The sequence below is a fragment of the Engraulis encrasicolus genome, chromosome 5, assembly GCF_034702125.1.
Source record: "Engraulis encrasicolus isolate BLACKSEA-1 chromosome 5, IST_EnEncr_1.0, whole genome shotgun sequence".
NCBI lineage: Eukaryota > Metazoa > Chordata > Actinopteri > Clupeiformes > Engraulidae > Engraulis > Engraulis encrasicolus.
The window spans coordinates 23,631,105-23,657,857 of NC_085861.1; the positions used below are offsets into that span (position 1 = coordinate 23,631,105).

Here is a 26,753-nt window from a genome sequence, read left to right on the forward strand (position 1 = left end):
ACACACACACTAAACACACACGCAGCCAAGGGAGAGGAGAAGGCCTGTGAGTATCACACACACATTAAACACACACACAGCCGAGGGAGAGGAGAAGGCCTGTGAGTAACACACACAGACACACACACGCACACACATTGAACTCACACACGCACACACATTAAACACACACACGCACACACATTAAACACACACACACATAGCCGAGGGAGAGGAGAAGGCCTGTGAGTAGGGCTGTAAATTAACACCAGCCAAATGCTAGTGAAATTTCTGGTTTGTCTGGTAGAAAAGACCAACTTACTAGCCACTTTCACCCATTGGTGAGTGTGCGTTTCGCCAGTGGAATTAACATCTACTAGCCATTTTGTCTGGTGATGAAAAAAGTTCATTCAGAGCCCTGCATGTGAGTTTCAAACTCATGCGCGGACGGCGCACACACCAGGGCTTGACAATAACTTTTTTTGCCCTCCGGCCCATGCGGCTTTCCTTTCCTGAGTCACTAGCCAGTCAGCCTTTACACTAGTATAGCCACAGATTGTTGACAGTATTCTCTCTTTACCATGAAACGGCTGAGCTCTGAAGATGAGGTGTTAAAGGTTAAAAGTGTTATTTAAAAAAACACTTAAAAAGGATCTGGACTTTGTGTGTGCGTGTGTGTGTGAGAGTGAGTGAACACAAAACGAGACACACACACACACACACCCAGAGTGTGACAGACTTCCTCTTCTGGTTATTTACACATGCAGTCTCTGTCCGGTGCTGTGTGAATGTCCTGCACTTGTTTTTCTCGCGTGCTTCCTCCCTGAGAGAGAGAACGAGAGAGAGAGAGCAAAAGGGAGAGAGAGGGATCAGGTCCTGACAAACACCATCAGCTTCTCCGACAGGAAGTGAGCGAGCGCGAGCCACTCGGCGGCCTGTGTGCGGAGGCTATTAGCGGCCCCCGCCATTCATAAAACTCCTCACGATGTCGACACTGACTCACCAGACACCGCCTCCACCACAAGCGGACTTCCACACACACACACACGCCCCCACACAGTCATTGACAATCGCACTCACTCTCATTCAAGTGTGTGTCTGTGTCTGTGCCTGTGCTGCGTGGGCAGGGATTGGAGTCGCACAAAGCTGGGTAGGCTGAGCTCTCGCACCCAGTGCAGATGTTGAATGAGCAAGCAGACCAAAAGAAACAATAAGACAATGAGGGGATGGTGTGTGTGTGTGTGTGTGTGTGTGTGTGTGTGTGTGTGTGTGTGTGTGTGTGTGTGTGTGTGTGTGTGTGTGTGTGTGTGTGTGTGTGTGTGTGTGTGTGTGTGTGTGTGAAATTTTGACTGAATGTGGGTACAACACAAGCCTGGGCATGTCACTGCACACACACTCCTCCACAACCATCCTCTCTCTCTCTCTCTCTCTCTCTCTCTCTCTCTCTCTCTCTCTCTCTCTCTCTCTCTCTCTCTCTCTCTCTCTCTCTCTCTCTCTCTCTCTCTCTCTCTCTCTCTGTGTCTCTCTCTCTCTCTCTCCATCCTGGCTATGGGGACCTGGTCTGGCGTGTCACTTCCAAGACCGTGTGACAGGAAGGGGTTTGTAAGCTGTCTTCCTCTTCCTAGTGGTGAGGTGTGGTGGCAGGATGTGTGTGTGTTTGTGCGTGCGCGCGTATGAATGTGTGTGAACAATTATGACCACGCACACACACACACACACACACACACACACACAGAGCAGCAGGTGCAGACATGTGTGCCGGGTTTTACATAAGTTCAGTGCCTATGCGCTCACTTGACTAGCTCCGCCACGTGTTTAGCCTCTTCCCTGTTTCCGGCAGGGGAGCTGTGGCATGTTGAGAAGTACAGGTACACAACTGTGTGTGTGTGTGTGTGTGTGTGTGTGTGTGTGTGTGTGTGTGTGTGTGTGTGTGTGTGGACACAGGGGATTGGCCGTTCATGACACAAACGAGGGCGCGTTGTCAGTAAATGAGCCCTTGTTGGCTCTCCTTGTCCAAACAATGTCAACAAAAGAAGAAGCTTCGGCTGACGACTCCACCCCAGCACACACACACACACACACACACACACACTGCTGAAGCCTCCAACCATCTCCCTCCTCTGGCCCTCCATTTATTTTGTTTCCATACACACCCATGCGTACCCACACATGATCTGTATGCCTGGCAGTTCGTTGGTAGCTGTAGTGTGTGTGTGTGTGTGTGTGTGTGTGTGTGTGTGTGTGTGTGCGCGTGCGCGTGCGCGTGCGCGTGCGCGTGCGCGTGTGCGTGCGAACGTGCGAACGTGCGAACGTGCGAACGTGCTTGGGGTAGCACAGATGGGTGGTAGTCAGGGAGTGCGTTACAATATGCGACCTTGCCTCCTCCACTTGTGCTTGTGACCTCTCCCCACCTCCTGGCCCCTCCTCCGTGGAGAAAACAATAAGGTTTCCCAGCTGTCAGCCTAGCCACAACAACTTTTGAGGGACTGTTTTTCATTCACCATCCCAATTGCAAATGAGAAGAAGGCTTTACAATTGAGCTTTTGCAGGATATTGAAGTATAATGCTGTGGTCAGTAATGTCATCATGACATATTACTTCCTGGTACGAGGAGACAAGCACAAGTGGAGGAGGCAAGGTCGCATATTGTAACTAGAGATGCACCGGATCCTAATTTTTAGGATGCTGCCGGATACCGGATCCACTGCTTAAGATCCTGCCGGATCCGGAACCGGATACCGGATCCTACAAAAGGGTTGAAACACATAGTCTACTCACACACGTGGGCCCTTTTTATTACGTTGGCTCAAACTATTTTTTAGACTCATTGGCTTGCTGCCAAACTGCCTGCAACGGCCGCTTCCAAAGGGCTTTCACTCCATGCAGTGATTGGGGTTGTGAAAGACTGAGTGAAAAGCCTAGGCTACATAAAAACTAGAGATGCACCATATCCTGATTTTTAGGTAACTGCCGGATACCGGATCCACTGCTTAAGATCCTGCCGGATCCGGATCCTGTGAAAAACCCATTGTCCTGCTGGATCAGGATCCGGTGCATCTCTAATTGTAACGCACTCAGGGTGACCAACCGTCTGAGTTTTCCGGGACATGTCCAGGTTTTCACGACATGTTCATAACGTCCGAGACCCGGAAGCTATGCCTCGAGGCCTATGTCTCTTATCCGGCCCCTGACATAATTCTAATGTTATGCAGTTTCACATGAAATATGACGTGTTTCGTGAATAAATGTTTGTGCATTTGCAATACAATTAAGCTTTCAGGGGACTATGCAAAGGAGGGGACTATGTAAAGGTGCGACCTGTTGTTAAGGTGTGGCCTAAGGTGCATGGGGAAATCCTGGGTTGTGTTCATAGTGCGGCGCTTGGAGGACTTACTAAAATTTGAAGTGGCCCCTCAAATGAAAAAGTTCTCCCACCCCTGTCGTAAGGGGAGGGAGAGATGTGGGCGAGTAGTAGCATAGGGGAGATGAGCGAGGGGTAAGTACTGTAGTGTAGTAGAGATGTAGCCTGGTCCTGACCATCCCATAATACTACCATTTCATTTCGTATTTATGGTCTGGCATTTGTTTGCTCTGAAGCGATTGTAGGAAGCAGGAGGTTTGCACTCAGTTATAGTTTGAAATTATTGGACACCTCTCACCCAATCGCTGGCAGTTACTCAACAACAACGTAGCGCAGACCAATGCCTCTGGCGCAGATGTGTACGTCATTGTTACGAGCGTTCTCCCCCTTTCGTCCCCACGTGGGGGCGTATTCCATTATTGGCTGTTTTCTGGGGGGGGCGTTGCAATCAAAATTCTACTGCTCCAAGCACTCCACAGAGAAGCACGGCCAGACTACAGTAGTGGAGCCAATCCTTTGGCGGAAGTACGTAGGATGGCTAGCGAGGCTAGTAGAGATGAGGGGGCAGTAATAGTGAGGTACGTACAGTAGAGATGAGCTCTGGTAGAACTGTAGGAGAGATGAGCTGTGATAGTTACTCTATTGTATGAGGAATGTAGCCAGGCTAAGCCCTCCTAACGACGCAGCCCCTTCGACCGCCGTTGCTTCTCAAATCAAGTTGATGAGAAGTGGTGAAAGTCGATGATAATCAGGCTAGGAGAAATGTGCTGGGATAGTAGTATAGGGGAGGTGAACTGTGGTAGTACTGTAGTATTGAGGGATGAGCTGTGGTAGTACCAAAGCTTTTCTTCGTTCTAGCAAATCTCACAATAGACCGTCTCTGGTAGTATTGTAGTATAGGAGGGATGAGCTGCGGTAGTACAGTAGTATAGGCCCATGATCTGTGGTAGTACAGTTCTATAGGAGGGATGAGCTGTGGTAGTACAGTAGTATAGGAGGAATGAGCTGTGGTAGTACAGTAGTATAGGCCCATGATCTGTGGTAGTACAGTAGTATAGGCAGAGAGAGTAGAGAGAGAGAGGTTCCATTGGCCCATTGTTTCCTGGTTCTATTATGGCCCCCCCTGGGCAGACCTAGGCAGACCTAAGGACTGTTCTATTCATTGTAGGAGCATTATGACACGCCCCTTTAGGCAGACCGGAACCTGGTCGCGTTAGGTGCCCATAGAAACCTATTATGTTGGCATATCTCTATTAAAGAATCTCTGGTATAGGCCCATGATCTGTGGTAGTACAGTAGTATAGGAGGGATGAGCTGTGGTAGTACAGTAGTATAGGAGGAATGAGCTTTGGTAGTACTGTAGTCCCATAGGCCCATGAGCTGTGGTAATAGTATTCATGTGGCCTTGTTTGGCATGGGGAGGAACAATGGGGCAGGAGGAGGAAGTTCTCCCATGGAGGGAGGGAGGGAGGCAGGCAGGCAGCTAGCAGGCTAAAGGAAGCTCCAACAGCTACAGACCCTTTTGTGGCAGTCAAACAGACAAGCCATTGTTCTCCAGAGGGAGGGAAGGGTAATCTCTCTCTCTCTCTCTCTCTCTCTCTTTCTCTCTTTCTCTGTCTGTCTGTCTCTCTCTCTCTCTCTCTCTCTCTCTCTCTCTCTCTCTCTCTCTCTCTCTCTCTCTCTCTCTCTCTCTCTCTCTCTCGCCCTCCCTTGAACTGTCTCTGCTCAGCTCACATTGTCACTGCCCAGCCATTGCTTGGTAGTTAGGTGGCACCAGGTCCACTTTTCAAATGGTTGTATGCACTCATGCAACATTCAAAACATGTAAACGGCACTAGAAATGTCAAACTCTCCTTGGCCCAGGAGGATTTCTAATTGCTAATATTTTGTCAGTATTCCATAGTTTGATTCACAGTGCTGGTTGTTATCTGCAGTGTATTGTTTGTCCACAGTAAAAGTTTGCAATATTGAATTGCACAGTGTATTGGCAGAGACGTCAGTGGGGGAAATGGGACAGCTGGTCAGAACTCATGGTTCCGTACATACCTCGTTTTATTTCGGTACGATATGGAAAACTTCCTTCCTCAGCACGTTTATTTCACCCACCAAAATATTGTCAGAACACGGACGAAAAAAGGAAAATATATTCAAACTGCTACTTTGGGTCGGAGATTTCATCATTGTAAGAAATGGCCATTTTCTCAAGGTCTCACTAAGAACAAGCCTCAGCACCTCTCTTTTCCTGCATTCTCTCTCAGCTTTCTGCATGAGCCACTGCATGTAGTGGCAGCATAATGTAAAAACATGAACAGCGTACCCTGTTACTCTACCTTTAGATACAGCACTGTTGGCTTTGGTACGGGTCTGTTGGGTTCGGTACGAATACAATACATTATACCGTTACAGGCCTAGTAGTCAGGGATATGGAGCTGCAGAGAACACTGGTGTGGCCACAGCAGCTTGCCTGTCATTGTAAATCAGTGGAGAACAGGCCCGTCTCTGTCACAAAATGGCGTAATACTCTGGAAATATCAAGTGGCTCATTCAGCAAGGACAATATTTGAAATATATTACATCTACCCCATCTACTTCATATCAATTGATACATTTTAAGTTAATTAAGTGCATATTAGTTCATATTAGTTGGATAGATATTTAGACATTTCAAACACTGTCCTTGTTTATTGTTTACAGTAGATATTTTTACAGTGTTGTGCCATTTTTTAGGTGAGCCCTTTCGCGATTGATATATAATGAAGGCTGCACTGAGACAGTCATGCATAATATGACTGGCTGGATTACCATGAGAACTGGGGTTGTGTCCACTTTAATGTCTTTTGTTTTCTCAGCTTTGTGTGGCACAAGTTGCAGAAATGGCTACAGGGACTTAAACCATGACACCGTTCCTATAACAAGTGCAAGTCACTTTGCAAAAAAAAAAAAGGACGCTAAATGTAACACAACATTTCTGTTTTTCTTTCTTTTCTTTTCCCGTTCCAACCATCCAGCCATCATCGGCAACTCCCAGGAGGCCTACAAGCAGGCGTTTGACATCAGCAAGGCGGAGATGCAGCCAACGCACCCCATCCGCCTGGGCCTGGCCCTCAACTTCTCCGTCTTCTACTACGAGATCCTCAACTCGCCCGAACAGGCCTGCAAGCTGGCCAAGACGGTAGGAAAATGATCTGTTCAGAGTATCTTCAGCCATTTTAGCCTAAGATCTTTTTGGGAAGAGGTGCATTCTCCCTATTAAAACCTAAATATTTCAGCCTCCAAAGCACATGAAATAAGTTGTATTTAAAAGCTAGAACCTTCATTTTGCACTAGGATGTATTCATTCAGCTCTAACATACCCACAGTTTTAATAAAACAGCTGAAATCTAAAGAACCCTAATGCAGCGTATATGTTGCTCCAGGACACAATTGGTTAAGTCATGGGTAAGCGGTTAGAGCAGTCATGCGTAAGCGGTTAGGGTGTCAGACTTGTAGCCCAAAGGTTGTCGGTTCGACTCCCGACACGCCAGGTTGGTGGTGGGGGGAGTAATTAACCAGTGCTCTCCCCATCCCCCATGACTGAGGTACCCTGAGCATGGTACGGTCCCACTGCAATGACCCCTTGCACGGATGAGCCATAAATGTAATTTAATTGTGTGCAGTGGCGTGCTGTGTCACTATAACAATGGGAGTCAGAGTTTCCCAGGTGGGCTTTCACTTTCACTTTATCTGTTCGAACGCTTCACTCTGAACTACAGATTTTATATTGATTTAATGGGATAATATGATAAACGGATGATTAGGCCTAAACCATCTTCAGCTTTTACCGTATTAACTCAACTTGCAAGAAAAGGCCTGTAAGCTGGCCAAGACAGTAGGAAAGCTAGTGTCTGTTTTAAAAGCCGCACTCTCAACAGCAAAACTCAGTGATTTAATGGTACAGAATGATGAAAAAACGGACGTTTCAGCCTAAGCCATCTTCAGCGCCTAAAAGGCCTGCATGCTGGCCAAGATGGTAGGAAAAGCAGACTATCTACTTTTCTAAAAAGTCGCAATCTGAACTTCAACAGACATTTCGGCCCAAATCTTCATCTAGCATACTAATTCAACTCGCCAAGGCCAAGGCAGGCCAAGATGGTAGGAAAGCTATAGTATTTTTTGAAAAAGCCACACTCTGAACTACAAATTGATTTGATTGTCTGTTCATACAGTCCCAGTGTCCCATTAATCAATCAGATGTTTCAGCCTAAGCCATCTTCAGCATTTACCGTACTAAGCTTGACTCAACATCTAGTCAAGATTGCAGGCTGTTCAGCCTAGTTAAGAAAGCTAGAGGATTTTCTTGAAATGCTATACTCTCAACTACAAATCTCATATTGATTTAATGCAACAGTATGATGGGCAAACAAACTCCTAAGCCATTTCAGTGAAGTCTCTTATTGTCACCATAGACATGTTCAATGCGAACTGTCCATGCAGTACACTTAGAGATGGAAAGTGTCTCGCTCATCAATAAAATGTGGATGAGGTTTCTCTTGTGCAACATGTCATGGAATAAATGTTACTGTGAGCAAGAACATGAATAAGAGGGCTACACAAGAGACGGTGTGAAAATTGAGTTAAGTACGGCTCCCAGAGAGAACAACGAGTGATGGCATTTACTGCCTGTTATGTATATTAGCTCCCAAAAGTGACTTGGTTGCTCATCAGGAACATTTTCAGAATGTCCTTGGGGAAACCATGTACAGTCTTAACATTGCTAACATTTTGTTCAACAAGCAAAACCATGGTTTTGCTTGTTGAACAAAATGTTAGAAAACACTTTTCTGTGGTTGAATGTTCTGTGTTTGCACATTTCTGAAGCAGAAATGAAGCCGGGGTATCAACACCTGAGGGTGGATTTAAAGGGGCTCTAGGTAGGATTAAAAGTTTGATTAATCACTGTCCCGAGTCAGCCGATGCATATTTGAGTCATTAGTAAGTGAACGATGAGTCTCGCGACCACTTCCACAGTCCGCTGTCAGAAAATCCCAAATGCAACTTTTGAGCGGAGTGATCCGAACGAGAAACACTTTTCATATGAAAAATCGCTTTACATACCGCATTCAGATTTGTATCAAATGCTGGCACTCAGTGATGAAAAACATTCTCGCAGTGAGTTTATTTAAAAAGCATTTTTTCATTACTGTGTAGACATGAACTTCTTATTCATTCCAAATGTCACACAAGTAACGGAAATATTACGGAATGAGTCTAAAACCAAATACTGACAATATTCTGTTTGAAACCGGAATACTCTGGATGTAACTGTGCTAATTGAGAAGACCAAGCTACTCCCATTATAGCAGCCTCTCTTAATGAATGCCCTATTACTCTGTGTTGGATGTGTAAAGCCATTGTAGCAATATGCTGTGGCGCTGCATAGATTTGCTGCATTACTCAGATAAACTTGTTTAGATGTCTGAGGGTTGAGGGGACAGTACTGCAAATGAAACCAACTAACTGCAAGCCAGTACAAAGTACAAAGCATTCATAGCCAGACTTGGGGTAGAAGGCTTTTCTCACTACAAAGTATGATTTGCTTGTATGACCTTATCTCTCTGTCTCTCTGTCTCTCTCTCTCTCTCTCTCTCTCTCTCTCTCTCTCTCTCTCTCTCTCTGTCTCTCTGTCTCTCTCTCTCTCTCTCTCTCTCTCCATCCATATAGGCTTTCGATGAGGCCATTGCGCAGCTGGACTCACTGAATGAGGACTCGTACAAAGACAGCACACTGATCATGCAGCTGCTGCGGGACAATCTGACAGTAAGTGACTTGCTGCTGTGCGCTCCACTGACGAGAGAGAAGAGGGAGACTCCACTGTGCCCCTCCGGACATAGTCCTGAGAGATGTGGCAAAAGCCTGAATCTTTCCATATTGGCCGATGGTTTTGCATCGTTATACTATTATAAATATACAGTGCCATGCGTATGCAGGTTTTATGGCATTATTCTCTTAACAAAGGAAACAATCACTTACAAATAGAGATGCATCGGATCCAAGATCCAGTTCCGGATCCGGCAGGATAATAGGGTTTTTCACAGGATCCGGATCCAGTTCCAGGATCCAGGATCCGGTAGCCGAGGCTTTCCAGTCAAAATAGTTTGAGCCAACTTGATAAAAATGGCCCACGTGTGCGAGTAGGCTGTGTGTTTCAACCCTTTCGTAGGATCCGGTATCCGGTTCCGGATCCAGCAGGATCTTAAGCAGTGGATCCGGTATCCGGCAGGATCCTAAAAATCAGGATCCGGTGCATCTCCACTAAAAAGCTTCATTTTATGTGTGCGTGGGTCATCCTTGTTTAATGTGTACATTTGTTTGGTGATCTGAAAATGTTAAATGTGCCAAATGTACAAAAAAGTAAAAAATCAGTAGGGGGCACTGTATATTATTATAAACTAGAGATGCACCTGATCCTGATTTTTAGGATCCTGCCGGATACCGGATCCAATGCCTGTCAGGGTTGAAACACATATAGCCTACTCACACACGTGGGCCCTTTTTATCACGTTGGCTCAAACTATTTTGACTGAAAAGCCTCGGCTACCGGATCCTGGATCCTGGAACCGGATCCGGATCCTGTGAAAAACCCTATTATCCTGCCGGATCCGGAACCGGATCTTGGATCCTGTACATCTCTATTATAAACATGAAGGCACACGGTGGAATGCTGAGAATATGGGGGGGAGAAAGAGATAACTGTTGCACAATGTGTAACCATGTGCTTGATGAGAGTTGTTTCAGTTTGAAAAGAAGGAAGGTCCGCACACTGTTCCTGCTCCCGGTTTATTAACACAACATTTCGACCATGCAGTCTGGTCTTCGTCAGGTGTATGTGTCACAGACCAGACTGCATGGTCGAAACGTTGTGTCAATAAACCGGGAGCAGCAACAGTGTGCGGACCTTCCTTCTTTTCATGTTTAATCGTGTATAAGTCCGGCACCTGTTTAATCTGGATGTGCGCGCTCTCCAAAACGCTACTGTGAGTTGTTTCAGTTAACTGAACCACACGTTTTCTTTCTTCCATCCTCCGCCAGCTGTGGACCTCAGACAACCAGGGAGATGGGGAGGACGCTGAGGAGGGCAGAGAAAACTGAGTCCCGGAGCCTGCCTCACTACGGACCAACCACCTACCCCCATACCCACCCCAACCCCATACCCCATACCCAGCTCCAACCCCTCCTCCCTCCACCTCCACCTCCACCCCTCCTCCCCAGTCATTGTCCTGGCGGACCACCAACACTGAGACCACCTCATCATCATCCAGCTTCAGTCTCTCTCTCTTTGTTTGTCTCTTCATCCGTTTGTTCTTTACCTCTGTGCTACTCACACCTTTTTGCAGTCATTGTGGGGTTCCTGTTTTTCCTAGAGGATCTGTGTGTCTGTGTGGGGGGTTGCAGGGGTCTAGGAGTGGGGTGGGGTGGGGTGGAGTGGAGGGCTGGGTGGGGAGGTGAGGATGGGCTTATTTTGGTCTTTAGCCTGTCTGAGTATGTGTCTGCGTTGCGTGCGCTCCAGCCTTGGGATGACAGTGTGTGGGCTAAAACGGAAGACATTTTAAAATCTCCAAATGTGTTTTGAGGGGGGTTAAGGTTCGTTACAGGTGCTTTGCCAGTCCCCCTGTCCATTCCATTTGTGCCATCCTCATCTTTTTTGCCCAAGACATCCAGCCGCCTACTCGGGAGTTGTCTTTCTTCCCTTCCTTCCTTCCCTCCTTCCCTCCCTTGCTTCCTTCTTTCTTTTTCCATCTCTCTTTTCTCCTTCACTCTTCACTTCACTTCTTCTCTGGGGCCACTGCGTTTTTCAACAAAGACCCGCCACTCTCTGGGCCAGGCAGGGGAGACGTCCTGCAGCGCTTTAGTGGCTTGGCATGGCACTGTGCAGTCAGAGGTCAAACTTGATTGATTGCTCCACCACCACCACCACCACCACAAGCACCACCACCCTCCTCCTCTGCCCCTTACCCACTTCTCCAAAAGCACATACTGTACCACGGAAGAGCTTGGCAGAGGAGAACAATAACAAAAAAATCACACTAGAAAGAGATTAAAGGTTACATTCCATTAACGGTCACTTGCTCAAGGTTTCTTTTTTTTTCTGTTTGTTTGTTTTTTGTTTGTTTTGTATTGGCCATCTTGGGTGGCTCGGTAATAATAATATTAAAAATAAAGAATGAACATTTTTTGTTTTTCCTTTCTTTATATATTGCTCAATCATGTATGACCTAAAGACAGAGAGCCTAATCTAGCTTTGGCAGAACTGTTCACAATGCTGTATGCTGTTGGAGCAGCAAGAAGCCCCTATGTGCTCAATCCTCTTACTGCTTTCCCATCTCGATTATGGTTTGTCGTTTTACCATTTTATTTTATAAACTGCCTTTTATTTACTTCTTTGAGGGTTTTGTTTTTGTTTGTTTTTTTGTTTTTTGTTTTTTTGGTATTTGGAAATTTGCTGATAGAAGTCTGAGATAGAAGAAGAGGGCGTTTTGCTGTCGGGCTTTGTTTCATGTCATGCAAGTGGAATTAAAAAAAATAATAATTTAAAATGTGTGTGGGTCCTTTCCTAATCATGTTTCGTGTGTTGATAGTCATAAGCCTCAAACAAGTTCCATTTTGAATCCAAGCAGGTACAACGACTGTTTTTGAGGTAGAAAACGATGGTGCGTATGTTCATGTCTGTCACCATGTCACTAACTTTTACCTGCTTCGAATGCATTGCATCAAATGTGTGTGACGTCACAGGAGGCCCATAGTGGTTGTGACAAGATACCCTTTTCACACATACAGTATAGGCCAAAAGTTTTGATACTCATTGTCATTCACTGCCTTCTCTTTATTTCCTGGTTATTTGCAGTACATGGACAACATACATTCTCTATTTGTTCAAAGAAAACGAGGGGGGAAAAAGAAACCAAAGCTGTGCTCAATCAATTGGCTTCGGTGATGGGAGTGGACTGTTCTGCCTACCTGTTTAGCTACATACAGTTTTTCTTAATGATGGCTGTGGTCAGGGCCGGATTGATGCACAGGCTAGATATGGCTGCAGCCTAGGGGCCCTCAACTGCCAGGGGGGCCCTGACTGGCCTCAAGTGAAATATTGCAGAATTGTGACAGGATGCAGTATTGAAAAAATAATCTATCATGTATGTTGAGTACAGTTGGTAGATACGTTATCCTTAATTCCTAGCTCACAATTATGACACCGTCAATGTAAATTTGTCGGAAATGCACGTTCCGGGGGGGCCCACAGACATCTCTAGCCTAGGGGCCCTAGGCAATCTTAATCCGGCCCTGGCTGTGGTGCATGAAGGATATATGGACCCTGCTGTACAGTGTGCATATAAGTGTGATGTTTAAAGCCAGTAAGAGTGTCTGCAATTTAAGGTGGTAAATATTCATGAATAGCTCATTAATTATGGCAACGAATTCCAAAAAGCCTTGCCGTCTATACCCAAAGAGAGCTTGGAGGTTGGACCCCGTCACATAAAGATGTAATATGAAAAGCCACTAAGCCAGTAACCAATTATGATAATTAATTGTTGCACACTATACTTAAAGAGCTAGGGTTTTTTTTAGGCCTACAGTATGTCACCAGATATGTGGCTCCCTCTATGGGTTTAAAGAGTTAGCACATTGAATAGTAGCTCCCAGTATGTTCCAGGCTACTCTTATCAGTAAGGTTCAACAATTCCATTCTTAAACCTACAACTTGACAAGGTGTCCTGTATTTGGTATCTGGCTTTGTACATTAGGTTGTCACACCATTTATGTTGTAGAAAAAACTGTAAGCTAGTCGTGAAGTGTTTCCTCTAATAACATACCTATAATACTATAGGCATAGCTGTATGGGTCTATTAATCCAGTAACTTTAACTTAACATTTTATTTCAGATATGTATTATTTTTATTCTGTACATAAATTGTGGCCATCGCCATGAATGTTCCCTTGTCTTTCTCAAAACATCCCCAGAGGCCTTAGTAAAAACGACTCAACTATTGTAACCTAGTGACCTAGAAATGTTACGCTCTGGGGAAGAATGCCATTTCCCCCTCCCCATTTGTACATTTTGGGCCCTTTAAAAAATTGTCATTGAGAAAACCAAGTAGTCCTTATATTTTTCTTTTTTTTAAAACAAAGTTGTTTCCAATAACATTTTCATTGTTGGGTGAAAGACCATTCTGAATGACCTTTCGCTGAATCTCATGGACTGTGTCTGAATGTAATAGACGAAATTATATTACACACGTTCCTAGTGACCTTAAAATGACAGAGAGGCACTAAACAGACTATGACAGACAGACAATAAATATGTTTATTTATTGATCTGACAATGCATTTCAACATACAGTACTAGTCTGTATGGAATTGTTTACCCAGTGAGCGTGAGGTTATCTTAATTGCAACATTCAGTTTTGACTTCATTGCTTCACCGGCAAATGCAGTATACTGTACTTTATCATACAGTGGTGCTCATATAGTTACATACCCCAGTAGAATATTTCGTTTTTTTGCCATGTTTCAGTGAATATGAAAGATACGAAAAATCTTTGCTTCTCACTTATGACTATTGTTTGAATGAAGCCATCTATTGGAAAGAAACTGGTTTTAGGTTTTTAAAATAATAATAACAACAGAAACTACCCAAATAAGCTTGATCATAAGTTTACATACCCTGGTGATTGAGGCTGATAACATTCATAAAATTTCACACAAGTGGGTGTGAATGGCCATTACAGTTGACCATCTTCATTAGTGAGCTGTTGACTTATGATTTGATTGAACATAAAAGGTCAATGAGTATTTGGACTCCCGAGAGAACCTTGCATCCCTCAAGTCAGTGCTTCACTACAGTTTTCATGTTCTACATTGTAAAGAAAGCAAAAGACTTGTCGAAGGGGTCTTTCGGGGCAGAAATGAACTCTATGAAACAGGAAAGGCACATAAAAAGCATCAAACAAATTCAGAATGTGAATTTGCATGGTTCAAACTTCAATTCAGAAGTGCAATATGAGGTCTTTGGTTGAAATCAAGCCATCGGCAGGTAGATCAAATAAAATCTAATCCATAATTGCGAGCGAAGTTGATCAGGAGGCATAGGACAACCAAAAACAACTTCAGGTGAAATACAGGACAACATGAAAAACTGTTTCAAGCTGTACAGCAAAGAGGCACTTGAAGAAAGATGGGCTGTTGGGAGTTGCTAGGAGAAAGCCATTACTACAAAAATGCCACATGTTATTTTGCTTACGATACACCAAATAGCATAGTGACAAGTGGCAAAAAGCTAAGTTAAGTTAATATGGAAAAATTAGATCAATGTGGGACTTTTTTCAGCCACTATTAACACTACATTTGGAGAACAGTCAACGTGGCTTATGATGAAAGTTGCACCATCCCGTCAGTGAAACATGGTGATGGACCACTGATGTCATGTGGAGTTACGAGTGACAAATGCACTGTGCTTTTGGTCCATACTCATAGAATGATGAATACATTACCCTCTGAAAAATACTGGAGGAAACTTGACACTCATCAGACTTGAAACTGCACACGGGCCATTGTTTGGACATGCCAACATGACAATAATCCAAAACAGATAGCCAAGTCAACCTGTCATTAGCTTCGGAAAAATAAAAAGAAGGTTTTTGAGCGACCATCTCACTCTCCTGATCTCAAAATCATTGAACCACTCAGAGGAAACCTCAACCATTAGGCTCCGGCAAGACACCCAACGATATTATAGGACACAACCATTCTTCCAGCAAGAATGGGCTGTTTTGCCATCTGGGAAAATGAAGAGTCTTATCCACAACTATTACAAATTATTTAACCCTATCCAGACTGGGGGGGGGCTAAAAGTGCCCGCACCAACTTTGATGTTGTATAATTCCTTAACGACTTAAGCTATGACTACGAAACTTTGTGACTTTTCCTAACATTTAGTTGGCTACAGTTAGGTACCGAAAAATTAGGTTTATCATTTTTGCCGTTGCCATGGCAACGGTTTTCTGACAGGTATGTCTGACCAAAAATCACTTTACCATATCTAAGACGCCATATTTTTTCATATTTTTTTTGTTTTTTCCATTAGCATCAGCCAACTTTGTGAGCATTTAAGTGGTTTGAAGCATAAAATCATTAAAATTTAAGTGCATTACCTAAATTTGTTGGAAAATCCATTATGGCGATATTTTGGGCATAATAACATAATGATGTCATAATGACGTCATAATACCAGATAATTACACAAAAATTATGTCATTCATAGATGATCATATGTAGATCATCTCCCCCAAGTTTCGTAGTGATACTGTATTCCGTTCATGAGTTATGAGGGGGGGGTCAAAAGAGCCCCCCCCCAGGCCCAGGAATGCCAAAAAAGCCCAGTCTGAATAGGGTTAAAGTCGTCAATGATGTTAAACGGGGCAGTATACAGCATCAGAAACTAGGGTATGTAAACTTTTGATCAGGGTCATTTGCATAGATTGTGTTGTAATTATGATTTTGAAAGAGTAAACACAGATTATTGCTAATAAATGACTTCACCCTGTCACTAGCAATGAGTGAAAAAAAAGGTTTTGCGTAATCCTTCATATTCTGTGAGAAATCGCTAAGAAACCATATATTCTGCCAGGGTATGTAAACATATGAGCACCACTGTATAAGCTACTCAACAGCCAAACAAGGCAAGAAGGAAGGCAGACACCCAAACCACGAGAGACCTCCATGAGGCCCTTGGAGCCAAGATCACTCCAGCTTTGTTGCACAGGTTCCCCTCACAGCATGTGGTGGTGCTGACATTGGACAGCAGGCCTAGGGACTGAGGCAGCACACACAACCCCTCTGAAGCACACCCTTTCAGAACCCTGGTGTAGTTATCAGTAATCACTGGATGGATGGATGGATGGATGGATGGATGGATAGGCAGGCAGGCCAGCGGATTGATAGATACAGTAGATAGATAGATAGATAGATAGATAGATAGATAGATAGATAGATAGATAGATAGATAGATAGATAGATAGATAGATAGATAGATAGATAGATAGATAGATAGATAGATAGAGAAACATCCGTTACAACCATGGTGCTGTAGGCCTTGTATAATGTATGTCAACATGACACTCACTGATGGGTGCCTAAATCAATGACGAAGTACACATAAAATAAATGTATAATTATGATTAATGATAAGTGTATAAACTCACCTGCTGACTTAATGCAGCGGTTTTCATCACCTAAGCACTCCACAGTGGATGAGCAATTTCCTCCGATACAGTTGAAGCACTTCAGGCCATTTTTTGAACTGTTAAGCAGCATAGCTACAAGACAGCAAAACAAGTTCATGACCAAAACTTCATTTAAAAAAATATAATTTCCCTGAAGGTTAGAAATGATCTGAAAGGCCTAAATACTTGACGACATGGCACTAATCAAACCTGTATCTGCCATATGTTCATGGCAAAATTTCATAACACTGACTTACTGTATCTAGTGTTATATACGTTGTCGTAGACCTTTGTCGTGCAGCACCACAGAATAAAAAACGGGGTTGCAAAGGGGTCCCTTGTCACGGGCCAGGAAGAGAGGGGCCCCAGAAATGATATGATATAGAATGATATAGGCCTATATACTCACGTGTTATACTACCAGAATTGCACAGGTCAGTTGCGCAGCACACTGCCTTGTAGCTGAGCGCTGCGAAGCCGTAGTTGATGGAGCCCGACTGAGCCTGGCCCGGGCCAGAGCAGAACCTCATCTGGACAGGACGTCCTTCTTTTGACCACTGGCCACTGCAGTCTGGAAACACAAGACAGGTGAGGAGGAGAGAACCACGAGTGCCTTTTCTCTGTTAAAGGGGTATGCCACTATTTTGGGGCTTAATACAGTTAAAATCGTTGGCTGGGGTTTATAAAGGTGGTAAAGTGTCTTATTTTTCATGTTAAGCGTTGTCTTGCTGTAAGACAAATTAAAAGAGGGAATGTCGCTAAGCTAGTGAAAGTCAATGGATACGTGTAGCATTGTAGCATGCTACATGGATCCATTGACTTTCACTAGCTTAGCGACATGCTCCCTCTTTTAACATGTCTTAAAGCAAGACAACGGCTTACATGAAAAATAAAACACTTTACCACCTTTATAAACCCTGGCCAACGATTTTAACTGTATTAAACCCCAAAATAGTGGCATACTCCTTTAAATCAATCGTGTTTTTTTTCTAATGAAATTATAACTGGGTTGAAGACCCTTCTGAATTGCTGCTTAGCATCCCTTCATGGGGGTTTGTTGTAAACAATTTTGATCAAAGGTATCAAAGGAGGGGAAACTGTGTGGCTTCAACACAAAACTTAAAAGTCAAAGTGTTAACCCACCTGCTTTCAAATTGAGACTATACCAAGAAGAAAAGACAGAAAAACTTGCGAGAAAATACGAGAAAATTGTTTTAACCCAGTAGTGATAAGTTCCTATGGACCTCTTCAGGGATCCCAAACAAGATAAGCCTTTCATTGTCTTTGCTTTACTCAAAAACGCCAAATGAATGCATTTCATTTATTTTTTTGAACAATATTAAAAGTAATGTTACAGACAGGGCCGGATAAAGACGGCCTGGGGCCCTAAGGCTACAGGTTGCTGTGGCCCTACTAGGGCTGGGTTCAAAAAAATCGAATCGAGATCCAATATCGATTCACGTTCNAAAAGTGTGATNTCGATTCCCAACTTTGTGAATCGATTTTTTGCCAATGATTAAGCTTATAGGTACTATTTTCTCAACCACATCCTGTAGCTTTCTTCCACATTCATGTAGACTACATGCACAAATACACACGGCCTGCTCAACTAAATACTGCCAGTGTTTTCCCACCTTTCTCTCTCATACCAAGTTTCTCACTTCTTTCTCTCATACCAAGGTATTTTGTTTGTGTGGGTATCAAAGGTTGAGATATTTAGGTTTTTATAGCCGATCTTAAATACAGCACTACAGAAGATTGATATTGAATCGAATCTAATCGGATCGTGGATCGAATTGGATCGTGACCTTCTGGATCGTAATCGAATCGATTCAGGAAATTTGGATCGCTTCCCAGCCCTAGGCTAGTTACAGAAATGAAAAAAGCAGGATGGCCCGGAGATCTATAGAGATCTGCATGTAGACACTCGGCCTACATGTTGAGCAAAGTTAACAACAGAATCCCTGGCTGCCACCGTACTTACCAGGATAATAAGTTGTGACCACTAGGCTGGCACACTCTCCCATGGGGCAGTCTGTGTCAGAGTTGGTGCATCTGAGAGAGGTCTGTGGAACACACTTCTTGCACTTCAGGCAATGCACTATAGGGAGAGTCATCCGTTCAGAACTATACCCAAATCGCTTCGACCCCAAAACAAAACTGCCTGTCATCATTACAATGGACTGGGGTACCATTATTTCTGACAATAGAAAAAGGTTATAATCTCTTGCTTTTGTTTTCACAATATCTTTGTTTTGCAACGTGCTGTATTGTGTGCTTATAGCTTAACTCAGGCCTATATAGCAAAATGTGTGGTACACACATAGGCCTGCTTGCTCTATGTCATTAAGTGTAAAATTAGAAGGTGAGTGAGTAGGCCTAACCCACAAAAAAGATAGATTTCAAATTAAACAAAATTGTAACTATGTAGCCAAGTGAACTTTCTGCTACATAAAATGCATGACATTCATTGCATGCCTGATGCACCTCAACCTGATATGCTATAAATAAGACAGCCGATCAAATCCATATGAGTTTTGTCACAGTTCAATGTAATTCCATTGATATTGCTTACAATCTGAAGCATATCCCCCTTCTGGTTTTCCAACAAATCGCACCCTGGCTATATGGATAATTATTATTTATTACATAATCAACAATGAGAGCAATATAGGCTTATAAACAAATAAAAAAATTACCTATCCAGATAGACATGGTGAAAAAAAAGAACACATTTCGCAGCTCCATCTTGACTGTTGACAGGTTTATACTGTTTTAGGAAGTAGTTTCAAAGTGTTGTTACATGGCAGCTAAACTAAACCACACCCAGCTTTTCATCTCCACCAGGCTGTGAAATAAAAAGTGAAACACTTTCAGGTGCATGAAAGCGTTTTTTATATGAAATCCCGTCAACAGTAGCCTTCAGTATTGACATTGTCAGTGCACATCTCTTGAGTAATTTGGTCTGGCGCCATATCCTTCTGTACTAAACTTGATATCAGACCACATCTCTTGATTAATTTGATCTAAAGCCATATCCTTCTGTACTAATTTTGCTAGACTGCCCCCCATTCAACATTTAGGCTACTTAAATTACTTGCATAGGCAATAATGTGATCATTTGCATGATGTAAAAGTATTTTGCTATAACCAGTGGTTTCCCCTCAGTATAACATTTGAGTGGGTATGTGAGTGGGTATGTGCCCTGTATATCAACACCTGCTGCTGAGAAGTTTCAGTTAGTTCCTCCCCACTGTCTATGTTCAGCAAAGAGAGTGTCATAATTTGGGCCTATTTAGGATGAAGGGGAACTTTAAAGGAGGAAGCTGTGAAGGAGACCTTTGTGTCAAACAGACAGGCCATTGTTCTCCACAGAGGACAAAAAAAACACAATATGTGATTTCTCAGGATTTAATGGTAGGGTCTACATCAAACATGATGCATTATAGCCTACCTGTTGTTTTGCAGCAATATTGTGACTGTTATAATCTACAAACCCCAACTCCGATGAAGTTGGGACGTTTGGTAAACAGTGAATGAAATCAAAATGCTATCATTTTCAAAACATTCAATCTATTCATTAGATGGAGAATAGTGAAAAGACAACGTATTAAGTGTTAAAACCGAGAAAAAATATTGTTTTGGGGGACATATGTACTCATTTCTAATTTGATAAATCCAACACGTCTCAAAAGAGTTGGGACGGGGACAATAAATGGCAGCAAATGTCGAGGAAGACTAAAAACAAAACAAAAGACAACACTTAACAGTTAAATACATTAACCGATGAGATGATTTTATATAAAAAACAGTGTTAATTCCTATCTTGGAAATTATTTCACCAGCTTAAATGGTGGGTGTATTCCTTGTCATGTTTTGCAATGTTTTCCTTTCTGTAGTGCTTACAGTGTGACAGGTCTTGACCAAAAACCCACCATTTTATCACCTGCTGGTCCTTATGATGGAGCCAAACTGTTAAAACATAGTAGAGAATGCAATTTGACCTTACTATGTGGCAGTAATCGAAGATCTCCCTTCAAAATATAATGCATGAGTGGCTTTTCATGCTGTTTAAAACCCATTTATACCATTCAGCACTGTATTTAACTCTACAGATGAGTGACAACATCTTAACCAATGCACTACTGCACCCACATGCCATCATGGAGGCTGACTTTTGAAGCTAGCACTAACACAAGTTGGATGGTCCATTTTCACTGTAGCACAGGATGTGCAATGCTCTATTATTGTCAAAAAGAATGGACTTCTACAACTTCTGCTGACTTCTGTAAGCAAAGGACAGTTTCCCATGTCTTCTGGGTCTATTTCAAGTGAGCTCAGGTGCTTAGGAGAATGTTACACCCCTGTCTCATTTTCATGCATTAAGCATTCTTAATATGGTCAATTTTCAATAGCTCTAATTCCTGGAGTGCTAGAGTGAGACTACAGCCAATATATATTTCATGATGTCATGAACCTATACAATGATTTTATTAACAAAAATATGTCTTATATACACTCAATCGTGGTAAATCAAAGGGAATTCAAAAATGTAGGTAATAACTATGGTAATTATTCCCTTTGCATCTTTAATTCTGAGTGACTCAGCCTCTCTGTGATGATCTTATACATGGACACCTATATTGTCCGTCAGTACAATTCATTTTGAAATGTTCTTCTTTGTTGTTTTATCTTATTTGGATGTTTACTAAATTTCACTGATCCCCGTCCCAACTCTTTTGAGACGTGTTGGATTTATCAAATTAGAAATGAGTACATATGTCCCCCAAAACAATATTTTTTCTCGGTTTTAACACTTAATACGTTGTCTTTTCACTATTCTCCATCTAATGAATAGATTGAATGTTTTGAAAATGATAGCATTTTGATTTTATTCACTGTTTACCAAACGTCCCAACTTCATCGGAGTTGGGGTTTGTATGTATACTCTTTACCCAAATATGGTCTTTCCCCTTTTACCAAAAATAAATGTACTGCGAATAGGTTCCACAGCATGTGTAAACTAAAAACAGAGCCTATTATGAATTTCGCATTTTACAGAAATGCAAAACATTTAAAAAAATATAATCGCACAAAATTATACACATCATCAAAATGTAACCAATACTTAACCTTATATCTGGGTTGATTGAATGATTGCAAGCTTTGGTGCCTACAAGGAATCTAAACTCATGTGTGACAAAACTGTTTTTTCTATCTTTGTGAAGTGCTGTTAATAACAAATAGTAATCATTCAATATGCCTAATGACCGAAGGATTTAAATAGCCCATATATTGTGCCATTTATAGCGCAATTTACAGCAGATGTAGCCTATTCCCTAATTGGGAAATCTGCACCTCCACACGCAGGCAACATCTCATGCCAACAGGGGGAGCAATAGGGTAATGCATGTCCAAAAATGCAGTATGTGAAAAGCATTTTTATTGAAGTACATGTATATTTCAGTACTTTAACTGATCTGCTGTAAATTAATGTGTTACATGTGAGGATCAGTCACTGGAAAGTAGGCAAACTATTTCCTCCCAATTCAATGCAGTACCATGAGGACTTACATGACAGACAGTCAGAAGAAACCTTGAATGTTGAAAAGCAGAAAGAAGAAAGGATGTTGTACATTATAACACTACCTTTACCTCATTAAAAGCCGGCCAGTGTCTTTTCCAGCTCATAATAAGGCTGCCAATGACCCCCCCCCCCTTAGTATTAAAGAAATAAAATAAACTAATACTCCCCATTTGCAACTGAGTGAGAGAGCTCCCATCGAGAAAAATCACATTTAGTGGGTAGAGAAGCACACACCCAAAGCTACCGGTAGCAGCAATAAGGAGAGGTGTTGCAGGCTAAACCCATGCCTCCTGTTGCTGTGCCCAGTGTTGTTGCTGTGTCCAGCCATGGAATCACTGTGCCCCGATATGCTGCTGTTCTTGTGTCCAGCCATGCTGTCATCATGCTCAGTGGTGCTGTCACCATGTCCAGCCGTGCTGTCACCATGTCCAGCCGTGCTGTCACCATGTCCAGCCATGGTGTTACTGTATTCTGTGTCCCTGCCACTGTATCCATGAGGTTTGCATAGACTGCCCTCACAGCACTGAGAGCTGACGCTGAGCCGGAGCTGGGACAGGGTCACATTGCACATGTCCTCTGAGGCACACCCACTTAAATCCAAGGCCATCGAGGCATCTCCATACGAAACTGTCGAAAGAAAATGAAATAGTGAGATCATGTGATTACATTTCCATGTTCCTCGTCGGCAGCGAGGATGTGTATGTGCATGCATGTGTAAAATATTCCATATTATGAAAAGCATGTATTATATCTATAACATGTATTATTATAATTCTTATTATTATTATTGTTGTTATTGCTATTATTATTATTATCATTATCATTATCATTATCATTATCATTATCATTATTATTATTATTATTATTATTATTATTATCATTATCATTATCATTATCATTATTATTATTATTATTATTGTTGTTGTTGTTGTTGTTGTTGTTATATTAGGCACACCTTTTGTGTAGATGCAGCGGTTTTCATCTCCTAGACAGTCTACTGTGGATGAACAAGTCTGTCCCTGACACGTATAACACTTCAGTCCATTTCCGATTGTAGGGAGTGGTATATCTGTAAGGAACAAGTGACAATATAAAGTGACATAATATAGTTTTATGGTTTTGCATGTACACTATACAAAATTGTGTTCACAAATAGGATCCATACCAAAATGATCATAATCGTCTGGGCAATATACTGTATATAACACTATCTTGCAGAAAAAAAGGTGCAAACCAGACCAACTCATGTCAGCATTGAATACGTAAAGTTAAAACAAATACAATAGGTATTGATTAAAAAGGCACGTGTTAATGCTTAAAAATCACACTGAATTGTAAAAAGGTGTAGGCCTATGAGTTGATTCATAGAAAGCTTGGGTACTGACTCATAAAAAGGTGTGCTGATTCGCATGGTGAGTCATGGATGTACGTGCAGTGAGTGTTGTCATTTTCATTTGAAATAATCATAAACCACCAACCACCAACCACCAACCATATTGGTGGGGGTAACAAGTGCTCTCCCCCATCCTCCTCCATGACTGAGGTACCCTCAGCATGACACCGTCCCACCACGCACACTGCTCCCTTGGGGTGCCATTTGGAGCATACAGGAAAAGCAATTTTGTATTGTTGCTTGCAGTGAGCAGGGAAGCTGACAGGAAGGACAAAGGGGTCACTTGTCCCGGGCCCAGGGAGAAGAGGGGCCCCGAATTGGATCCTCATTACATTGTATTGATTGGGTTTGGGGCCCTTTCAGACGTCTTTGTCCCGGGCCCAACCCCGGGGTTCTGTTGGCTGAAACTATTTTTTTAGACTCATTGGCTTATTGCCACACTGCCTGCAACGGCCGCTTCCAAAGGGCTTTCACTCCATGCAGTGATTGGGGTTGTGAAAGACTGACTGAAAAGCCTAGGCTAGAGATGCACCAGACCTTGATTTTTAGGTAACATGCCGGATACCGGATCCACTGCTTAAGATCCTGCCGGATCCGGATCCTGTGAAAAACCCTATTATCCTGCCGGATCCGGAACCGGAACCGGATCCGGTGCATCTCTATTATTGAATAAAAAAAGTCCTCACCTTGCAGGTCCTCAGAGTTGCACAGGTCTGTGGAACAGCATGAGATGTTATGGCTCACAATGGAAATGCCATAATTCACAGATCCCGACACGCATTCAACATTACGTGTCCCGCAGAGTTTGATATTATTGTGAGACACTTTTAAACCATCTACAAAGAGGAGACCAGAATGAAGTCGAAATGATTATTTGAGAAACCGATTGACAAAAAAAAGGTTGACCTCCTTAGAAAATCCTTCTGTGCTCACTTGAGTAGGTCGTCACCCCCACACTCAGACACTGTCCATCGGGGCAGTCCTTTGCGATGCACTCTTCATCAAGCATGCACTCATGACACTGGAGGAAATGTGCTGAAAAAGAAGAGAACTTGGGTGAAAAACAGTAGACACAAACATGCATGTGTACGTACACACACATATACACACACGGACTCACCCACATGTATCGTACACACACACCCGCACGCGCACACACACACAGCTGTGAAAATTAAGTTTTTCTCCACCAGTCACTGTGTCAGGCAGATTCTAAATCGGCCCGGTCATTCACTGGTCCATTTATATTTGTCAGGTCATATTCAATCATCCCAAATACTGTCTAAATACTATGTTAGGCTTTAATATACACTACAGTAATGTTATCATACCCTTGATGCAGAATACAGTAACATCTGCAGTGAAATTCCTCACCTGTAAGAGTGGAAGGTGTTAACACATTTTACCAGTCACCATATTTGCCAGGTGACTGGTGGTAAAGCGCGCGCACGCACACGCACACGCACACGCACACGCACACGCACACGCACACGCACACGCACACACACACACACACACACACACACACACACACACACACACGAGAAATCTAGGAGAGAACAAGTCCAGTATCAGTATCCAGTATAAAGTTACTCTACGAAACACTTTTGGGTATGTTCAAAATTATTCTCTGAAGCCAACTGCCAAATATTAATTTTAATGATCATACCATAGGATTTCTTATATGTTCATGTTTGTTGAAAGCAAAGGGTTTCAACTTGTGATTGAGTGCAGGCACTTCTTTTGGTACCTAAAATGGGCTAGATTAGACCCATTTCTACGGGTAAGCCGTGGCCTATGGTTAGAAAGATGGTTGCAGGTTTGAATCCCATCCTTACCTTTCCCTAGTCCTCCATCCATGGCTTAAGTGCCCTTGAGAACAGCACCCAACTCCACATTGTTCCATTGACTGTAACCAATACCCTGTAAATAACTAAGTGTAATGTAATGTAATGTAATGTGTTTGTTTGGAGAAGAGGGTTGCCAGTTTCAACTGAGAGACAATTCTGCCTTCAACCTCAATCATGTGGCTACCAAAACTGATTAATATGGCTGTACAGTATGCACGTATATCTCCATAAACGAGACTTAATTGAATGAAAGGGTATCACACTGATCATAACTTTCATATATAACTTTCATATATTTCATATCTTTCAAAAGAATTCCTTTACTAAACATCTGCTTGAGTTACCTTTCCTCCACTTTGTATATTTGAATTAAATCATAACATTTGTGGTAATATTTCTTCGAAATTGTAAAGGTGGGTAATACAATGCAAGTAGCACTTTAGTGCTTCCATTAACAATGTAGAGGCTTCAGTGATGATGCTTTCCATCTTCACACAGTGTATTGGGTGTATCTGCAAAAATTGGTAAACTATCTTTTTAAATCTATTATCTTTATTATGTATTTATCTTTTCTAAAACATTGGATGAATTTTTCCCAGCCAATCTGGAATCACATAAAATTTTGTATGAAAGACACTTTAAGCGATCTAATTCATTGACTTGCATTGTATTCCAACTGCATCATAATCATTGGAAATTGATAATTGAAATTGCTCATCTAATTATATCCTTTTTACTGTTTACTGTGAAGGAAATACTAAGTAAGTAAACTGGGACACAATTGAATGCATTTCTAGTGTTGACTTTCCATAAGAAGTCAGATTCTTTACTTCCCATATGCGTTGCTTCTCAACTTGATTTTGTAGTTAATTGTAGAAATGTATTTATAGAGCATTTCTCATAATTGGGCTTAAGCCCTGATCATTTTCAAACCAAGGTTTTACAGAAATGTGTTGACTGCCTCTAGCATACAACTATGATCTACACATACTCCATTATTGCTTTTGAAAAAATCCTGGAAAGCTTTGTGGTCTCCAATTTTCAGGTTGAGTAGGGTAGGGTATTACAGGCGGCCTGACATTGAAATCAAGGAATGAGATAATCAAATACCTTTCGAAAACAGCAGGCTCACAAAAACGAGCACGACCTGTACATCCATAACAGAGGTGCCGCAGGTGTGATGCTGAGAGATGGTAGCTAGGCCTTGCCGATTGTAAACACTTCAGTCAAAAATGCCAGAAAAAACCTGAATGAAATTACAGTATGAGAGTGTAGAAAATCACGGCAATAGAGGTGGATCCAGAAGACTGGTAGCACAACAAACAAA

General features: G+C 42.5%; 2 protein-coding genes across 2 annotated transcripts in view; one reads left to right on the top strand and one right to left on the bottom strand.

The window, feature by feature from the left end:
• The window catches only part of ywhabl (tyrosine 3-monooxygenase/tryptophan 5-monooxygenase activation protein, beta polypeptide like), a 24,341-nt gene extending 12,428 nt beyond the window's left edge, over window positions 1–11,913 (top strand). The window contains exons 4-6 of the mRNA XM_063198965.1: window positions 6,349–6,512; window positions 9,041–9,136; window positions 10,409–11,913. Of these exons, the coding sequence (XP_063055035.1) occupies window positions 6,349–6,512; window positions 9,041–9,136; window positions 10,409–10,468 (320 nt within the window). The 3' untranslated portion in view covers window positions 10,469–11,913. The remainder of the gene's footprint in view (window positions 1–6,348; window positions 6,513–9,040; window positions 9,137–10,408) is intronic.
• A 2,315-nt stretch (window positions 11,914–14,228) lies between these two features.
• LOC134449739 (urokinase plasminogen activator surface receptor-like) lies at window positions 14,229–26,716 on the bottom strand. The gene is made up of 7 exons (XM_063199848.1): window positions 26,537–26,716; window positions 24,510–24,611; window positions 24,263–24,412; window positions 23,139–23,252; window positions 22,520–22,810; window positions 17,006–17,167; window positions 14,229–14,287 (listed from the first exon to the last, which is right to left on the bottom strand). Exons 1-7 carry the CDS (start codon window positions 26,583–26,585, stop codon window positions 14,229–14,231), a joined length of 927 nt encoding a protein of 308 aa, XP_063055918.1. The 5' UTR covers window positions 26,586–26,716.
• Window positions 26,717–26,753: the final 37 nt, after the last annotated feature.